This window comes from Dermacentor variabilis, chromosome 5 (genome assembly GCF_050947875.1).
Source record: "Dermacentor variabilis isolate Ectoservices chromosome 5, ASM5094787v1, whole genome shotgun sequence".
NCBI classification, from domain to species: Eukaryota; Metazoa; Arthropoda; class Arachnida; order Ixodida; family Ixodidae; genus Dermacentor; species Dermacentor variabilis.
Genome location: NC_134572.1, coordinates 159,909,097 through 159,917,321, shown reverse-complemented (window position 1 = coordinate 159,917,321; position 8,225 = coordinate 159,909,097). Strand labels below are relative to the sequence as shown.

Below are 8,225 nucleotides of genomic sequence, written 5' to 3'. Positions count from 1 at the left end.
CATTTGATGCTATGAAAACCAGTAGCCCCCTCGCTGCCGAGGATGCGCGCCGCCTCCTTTGAGATCGAGCCGGAGGCGAAAGCTCGGGCTGCAGACCTGGAGTCTGTAAAGATATTGGGACGTAGAGGGTCCTTCAGTGCTATAGCTATAGCAACCTGCTCGGCTACTGTTGCAGAAACCTTCCGCGTGGATGCTGAGTTAATGAGAGTGCCGTTGGAGTCAACCGAAACTACGGCATAGTGATCAGAGCGCCCGTACTGTGCGGCGTCAACAAAACATGCCAGATTCGGAGTGACCGCAGCCGCTTTCAGCAGGGAACGAGCCCTGGCTACCCGGCGCTCTACATTGTATTGAGGGTGGACGTTACGTGGCATGGGATCTACCTTGAACGAATCTCGGACCACGGGTGATAGGGTCACGTTGCGCTCCGTGATTTCCTGGTGACCGCATCCAACGGATTCGAGGATACGTCTCCCTGCTCGCGATGATGAGAGTCGTATTATTTGGGCCAGTCGTTGAGCCTCGATCACCTCTGATAGGGTGTTGTGCATGCCTAGCTGCATGAGACGCGCGGTGCTGGTAGAGAGTGGTAAACCCAGCACGCGCTTGATGCTTTTGCGCATGATGGCGTCGATTTTGGCCTCCTCCAGTTTAGACCAGCACAACGCGGAGGCTACATAGTTAACGTGGCTCATCAGAAACGCGTGGTAGAGTCTGAGGAGATTGCTCTCGCTTAAACCTTCTCTGCGGTTTGAGATCCTAAGGATAAGCCGAAGCATATTCTCCGTCTTGGAGGTAATGCGGGCTATAGTCTGTGAGTTGCCCCCACGAGATTCCAGCAAGAGTCTGAGGACCCTGATGGTATCCACTCTGTGGATTTGTTATCCGTCCCTCGTATAAAGGGCTATGGGAACTTGATCTAAAGGTGTGGAGCACCTAACCCCCCGTCGGGTGGGCCTATACAATAGAAATTCGGACTCTGTTGGTGACAGACTCAGGCCCGTGTCAAGTAGGAAGTGTTCTGTGATGTCAAGCGCCTCTTGGAGCGCACTCTCAACTGCAACGTCAGACCCTCCCATGCACCACACGGTAATATCATCCACGTAGAGGGCGTGACCCGTTCCTCTTACTGTGGCCAGTCTGTCCGAGAGGCCTTTCATGGCGATGTTAAACAGTAGGGGAGAGATGATCGCCCCTTGCGGGGTGCCTCTCGCTCCCAATGTAAATTCCTTGGATTTGATTTGCCCTATTTTGACAGTGGCCTTTCGATCCCTCAGGAAGGAGCCAACGTACGCATGGAATCGTGGCCCCAGGCCCAGGTCCGAGATGGCGTCTAGCACGAACCGGTGCGATTTGTTATCAAAAGCCTTGGACAAGTCTAGAGCAAGGATGCCCCGAGTGTCTCTAGTGTCGTCATCAATGATTTGCCTCTTTATAAGTAGCATGACATCCTGTGTGGAGTGTGCCGGCTGAAAGCCGACCATGTTGTGATGCGCGCCGTCTTTCGTCGCGCGCAAGGCATGGGGGGAGGGGCGTTGTACTCCGGCGGCTGCTGGGTATATACGGCACGGCCGTGCGCGCGCTGTTTTTGAAAGCCATCTGGGATGGGACAGAGTGCGCGCCGAGTGCTTAAAGCTTCGTGAGCGCCGCATTTTCGCCGCTGCTGCTTCCGCGCTTCAGCATTTTGACGACGAGTTTCTGCAGTGATCGAGCGAGATGTGTTGATGTTTGCTTGTGCGCGCGCGACACCACGCTTTTTGATTTAGTTAGTAAGCGAATGTCTACAAGTTTACTCGGCCGATAAATTTACTATCGTTCCTTCGTATTTGTTACTCGTAATTTGTTATCGCAATCGATGTTTCGCCTTTCGAGCGAAACTGCGACTTTTGCTGATGGACGACATACGCATGCAACCACTGCAAGTACGCCTCGAGCTAGGCGCTTAGAAGAGGTTAAATAAATGTTATATAATTAGTCTTCTGCAGCGCGTTTTTATTTACTGCAACGCATCTTCTGCGACGAAGCGATGACGTGCCAGTCTGGCAAATCGGAAAGACGCGGAAACCCCCTTCCGCCGCCACCCCCCCCCCTCTGGCCTGTACCGCGCGAACCACGTGGTCCACGCGACCTCGGACTACACAGTGTTCGCAGGATCAGTCTACTTTTCGACCACCGTCCAGCCCTCCCCGTGATAAGCCCAGTTTACTCGGCAAGACAGACTGAGCAGACCCAAGCGACCACGGCAAGAAACTTTAAAGAATTATGCGCTTGAAGACATGAATTTGTTGCACTGGGAACACTTACCTATAGCCTTGGCCATTTCACTGCACAATCCGCAAAGAAGCCAGCCGGCCAGCGGGGTACTTACAGGGACTGTACAGACGGGGCTATAAGCGAGCGCCGACGAGAGTGCTGTCCCGTGTGTAAGCTACTGGGCAAGCCAGCACGTTAAAAGCAGCGGTCAGCCAAATCCGACGGGGCTCGTTTAGAAAACGCCATAAGCGCACAACAAACGTTTCAGGTACACTTCGGCTTTATTTCGATAAATTTTGCGGAACGCGTTCCACTACTCACTCCAATGAGTGCCTCACGGCGTGCTTGATGAACGTACCGTCGTGCTTTCTCGCTATATAGATAACCGATCGTCGAATACAATCAAATAGAATTCGAAGCGCAACGACCACCAGAAAAAAAAAACAATGAAAAACGAATTAAGTTTCAAGCCCGCGAGTTCACCGACTCGCTTTCATTTGGCTTGTGAAAATCATCGCGCGCGCACACACAAAAAAAAATGCGCACTCGGGGGTAACCGCCGACGTTTCGTTTCGCGAATTTCCGCGGTGTATACATCTTCGATAAACGTTATTTACAGGCGCTTCGCGAAGGCGCAGGCGACGCCGGCTTCCAACGGGCGAGCCATCCGGAGCGGGTCAGTAGTCCTCCTGGATGTACATCTGCTCCTGTCCGAACTCCTGGTTCATGTACTCGTCGTAGTTTTTATCACCGCCTTCGGTGGGCTGCAGCCAGTCAATCTCGGCGGGCAAGCGATAGCGCTTGTCGGCCATCACTATCACCACTGGCCTCACCCGGTGGTGAAAGATTCCCTGCAAAGCGATCCACAGTTTAGTGCGTATATAGCACAGTTAACAGAGAGTTTTCGAATAGGGGCCCCAGAGAAATAGCGTCGAAGCCACTGCATTTGCGCGAGACGCAAACTGCGTTTGGGTTTTGCGTCTGGCACGCTATTTCACTGATTTATCGGGAGCCCCTAAAGCTGCCCCAAAAGCTTTGCGTCAACAAGCATGGCGGCACGCATCGAAGCGACGGCTCGAACCTATCACCAAACTGGGCTTGATTCGTGGCAACGCGTGAAGTTCGCAAGCTAGAAGTAACTGCGATTATCGCTTTCTGTCAACTAGCATGCGTTATGAAGATTGATTCATTAGACGCCGCTGATTCCGAATTCTAGTCTCGATTTAATGGCTCGTAGGCCTAACACTGCTTAGCTCAGCTTTGAAGGCACGCAAAATTGGTTACTCAGAACTAAGCGCAAGTAATTGCTTGCTGCTATAGAATAACCTAACAATTGTAATTAAACGCGGAAACGCGAATGTCAAAATTACCCTTCTTATCTTAAAATAGTATAATTTATTTAATTATTTATAATAGCTTTTCTTTGATGCCGTAGTGGCGCTGCAAGCGCAACACGCTATGCGCAAACAAAAAGCCCTATTCTAAATATCTCACTCCTGGGTGACCCAACGCTAACACCCGCAAAACTCTTTGGGCCCCCAAACTTTTGGGGCCCCAAACTTTTGCCCCCCCCCCTAAAACTCCGTAATATGTGGTGTTCAAAACATGGCGTCTATACAACGTTTTTCCGGCTCCCCCATCGCTTCCGGCGGTTGCACTAAGCATAAAACATGGCCTTCGAGATTAGCTTCTGTTACCATGGGTGCAGAGAGAGTCATCGCTGGGGCGTGAATTTGGAAACTAATTAAAGGGGCACTGCAAAAACGGTCGAACGCCATTGCTTATTAATGGCAAGATCGCAACTGAGGATGAGCGCATCGCCGTAGCACGATTGGTAGTGCCGTGCACGTGTAATGTGCAGGTTGTGGGATTCGGCTACCACCGGCGACAAGTTATCTTTTCGTCCACCTTCATTTCCATTCGTTATTTTCGACATTCCAATTCCGAAGTATGTCGGCAGCCCGTAGCTTTGTACGTGCTGTGTGTCCTCGGCGATCGCTTTGCGTTGATGCGATAGACAATGTGAATGTCCTTTCGCTCGCTGCTGCTGCCGCATTTCCTCACGCCAGCGTTTTGACAGCGAATGTCTGCAGACATTGAGTGTGATGTGTTCATGTTTGCTGTGTGCGCTGACATCATGCTTATTATTAATTTAGTTAGCAAGCGAATGTTTACAAGTAGATACGGCCGATAAAAGTTCTATCCTTACTTCGTATCGCTGTCTGCTAATTCGCTATCGTAATTGATGCTTCGCCTTTCGGGCAAAACTGCGTCTTTCTTCAGAAGCGTACTGGTACACATAACATAACAGGCGAACATTATTAATAAATGAATGGGTTATTTTAGACACAGAGTTCCATACCGTACGATAACACAAACGGCAATGTCTTGTTATTAAAGACCCGAGCTGGTTGCCCAAGGACAAAAACCTAACGAAGCTTGCGTTCGCAATAATATAAGACACGTGTCTGCTACAGCAAAAATTGGGGGACAACTCAGCACATCCGAATGGAATGCGAAGGGTTTCACCCAGCGAGACCCGTAGTTAACGTACACTTTCCAGCACCACTGAATTAAAGTAGATGGAAGCATCAGCCAGTGAGCAGTCGAGATAAACAAGAGAAGTTTAGAGTATTGGTGGAAAAAAATCGGAAAGAGATTTGATAGTACCGGATCTGTTATAAGCTTAAGTAATGGTACCAGCTAGATGTACAAGCTTTAAGGAATAGAAAAAAAAAGATTAATGTAACCTAGACAAAATGCTACACTGAAAAGCATGTATAGCATACCTGATTAACTTACGCAGTCTAGGTGAATATCTGCCAGCGTCCCGTTTCAAACAGAATGCCAATAAATCATCATCATCATCTTCATCGTTCATCAACCATGGGAATGATGCGTAGTACATGAATTTGTCTGATGTTCAAGCTTGTTGCTCCCAGCGTTCATGTGCCTTTGTTCACTCTGCTTTATCTGGTCTTTATTGCTCTAAATCTCGACGCAATCCCCCCTTTTTCTGTGTGTGTAAACGCAGAAAGCGATTTGACTCTGCGCACATGCATAAGCACTGGGAGGTGTGGCATTTTTAATGGGATTTCTTGTTGGATATGATCCGCGTGCCCAGTTGCAAAGCCACAATGCCATGCGAAGCCAGTAGGACGAAGACTGCGCAAATACGTTTACTAACCATCATTCCCATGCAGGCTAAAGCGATATATGCTTACGATATATGCTTAGACACTAGCGCCAGAGTTCCTCTGTAGTGCAGGAATCTCTAAGATTTTAGGGACCGCGGCACAGCTAGATTATCTCAACTCCAAAATGACAGCCACTTACACCGCCGCACGAGTGGAGAAAGGAGGCGAACATATGCGGGCATTTCATTCCACGACGATTTTGCGTACATGACCATTCTGACACATGCGTGGCTCATGTTACCACGCTTGTATCACTTGCACCCTGTAGAAACTAACGAGGTGTAAAAGTAATAGCGCTTACGTCACCTGTTAGCTGATTGCATCCGGGCTTTTCGATGAGGGTTTTTTTTTTTTTTTTTTTTTTTTTTTTACAGCAGCAATAGCGTCCGGCCGACAGCATGATTTCGGTACGGCTATAAGTGCATTCAACAGGGTACCACCAGAACTGCACACTTAAATCTTCGTACAAGAACGCGTTAGGCTGGTTGAACGGTGCAGCAGAATAGTCCAGTGTGCGTGCATACAAACATACACGACAGCGGTGAATGACTTACAGGGAAGCTGAGCCTGCGAGTGGTGCGAGGCACGTACATGGGTCCGACCAGGTACTCCTGCGTCTCGCTGTCGATAGCGACGCCCTGGATCAGAATGGCGTCGTGGATGTCGGGCGTCAGTATGAACTTGGTCGCTATCTCCAGGTTGGGCATCAGGAACGAGTCCAAGCGGCGCTGGATCTTCTCAAGCGGCCATGTCTGTGCAAGCCGAAGTAAGGGAACTGAATACGCTGCGCAGTAACCGTGATGCAACTGCTTCAAATCGTTATAAAATAGCATAAAAACACCGTGAGACGGGAGGCACAGTCGAGTTCTGAAGCGCTTTTCAAGTGTGAGCCGTGCCATCCGAATAGTAATATATATCTTGTGACGTCACACTAAGGGCTGACCTTTATTGAGCCCGAGAGACGCGGCGAAGGACCCTCGACACAGTCCACGCTGATGATGCACGCACAGGCGTGATGAAGGTTAAGGTCACACACATGATGGTGATGATGATGATAATACATATGCTTTAAGCTTAATCGGGAATTTAAACAATTCCTGGTTCCTTAGATAAACCGGCAGCAGTCCCAATGAAAGAAGGCAACCAGTCATTCTACAAGAAGCTGTGTCCATTTCATGAGTGCTATTCTACACTGCTAAGCTTGGTCGGCACGATTCCAGCTACTGGAAGTAAGGAAGCAAATGTTCTGGCCTGGGCTGGTAGGGCTTCAGTGCGAGCAATATTGTAAATCCATTATATGCTCCTGAACTTTCTGTCATTATCTATACGGGGGATAGGCATAGACGGCACCCGATGACTGCATAGCTCCTATAGTAGGTTCTCACAAATCACTTGCGGAGGCGGAGGAAATGTCGCGGAAGGGGAAAATTGGTCACCCACCTGTATGTATCACGAAGCTACAAAGAAAGCCGATACGCGTTTCTCCTAAAGAATCCGGGAGCAGGACGAAATTTTTTCCTCAACTGAGACGCTTTCTTTCTGAGAAACCCATGTGGGTTTCCTTCGTAGCTTAGTGCTACATTCGGGTGGTCGAGAATTTTCCCTTTCGATGTAGGATTCTCTATCTCAGAAAACATAGCATACTTGTAGGACACAGTGCTTGCCCGGGTGCTAAAGTCACAGCCAGCACCCCCCAAATCCTTTAGTGCCTGGCCTCATCCAAGGGTCCATCGAGCTGCGCTAGAACTACGTATTATCTTATAGCGCATATCTTTTGCCGGATAAAAGAATTCCATTCCGGTAAACACTTTTCTTCAAAGAATACGTCTCAATAATAATGTTGCGATATGCCACTTGCCTGGTACTTGGGATGCGTTTGAAGAACCAAGAGCCCTATATTCCTCGCAATGTACGCCCAGATGTCGTAAAGAAAACTCGGTGTGTTTGTGAAGATTCCTATAGCTTCAATCACTCGCTCTCTTGGTATCATATAGGCCTGAAATAAAGAAAAAAAGAGCGGATTGAAAATTATGGGATGTTTCGTGAACATTGTCTTTATGGGGCTCGCGACACTCAAGATTACGAGGGGCGCTACAGGAGTGAGGGAGGTTTACAAGCTGCAATGTAATTATTAGATTCATGACTGCATCAATGGGAACGTTCTTTTTTCCTTTCTTTTTTTTCTGTAGGGAGACAAAGGGGGAGCGCTAATGTGTGCTTGAAATTCTGCTGGGTAATAATGTATGTCATGTTGCTCGTTATTACCTTATGTACAAAACCCTTCGTATTGTATTTTTTAGGCCAGAATTAAGTACTTGGAAATAAAGACAACCCTGATTGTTCTGTTTAATGTGTAAGCTGGCACTTTGTGAATGTCATCTGACCTGGTAGTTGGATATTTATAGCTGATAAATGGTATTGGGCCGAGTAAATTAACCAGCTGGGACGTTGCAGCGAACTGTACCCGCCTTCTAATCATTCCCCATTACTCAGTTCTCATTTACCACTTTCTCGCTTTGCTTGTGCTAGAGAAGTTTCCCACGAAACTAACTTCTGTTAATTTCTATGTATTCGTTTACAAACTTCAAAACACGGTACATCAAGCGAAGTTACGTAGCTTAGTTAAGCACGCTGCTCGGACGCAAGTAAAGAAAAATTACTAATAAAGAAAAGTTTACTTGGGGAGTAACAAAGGTGACGTTAGACAAGAACGAACTCATTCAAACCTTAGTGTGCGCGTAATTTTCCTCCTTGGTGTCGTAAATAAATATCTTG

At 48.1% G+C, this 8,225-nt stretch overlaps 1 protein-coding gene across 1 annotated transcript in view; it reads right to left on the bottom strand.

Moving 5' to 3' along the window:
- Positions 1–2,524: 2,524 nt before the first annotated feature.
- LOC142583684 (sperm-specific sodium:proton exchanger-like) overlaps positions 2,525–8,225 on the bottom strand; it is a 51,970-nt gene continuing 46,269 nt past the window's right edge. The window contains exons 22-24 of the mRNA XM_075694170.1: positions 7,309–7,446; positions 6,005–6,202; positions 2,525–3,104 (exon numbers count right to left, since the gene is read on the bottom strand). Of these exons, the coding sequence (XP_075550285.1) occupies positions 2,931–3,104; positions 6,005–6,202; positions 7,309–7,446 (510 nt within the window). The 3' untranslated portion in view covers positions 2,525–2,930. The remainder of the gene's footprint in view (positions 3,105–6,004; positions 6,203–7,308; positions 7,447–8,225) is intronic.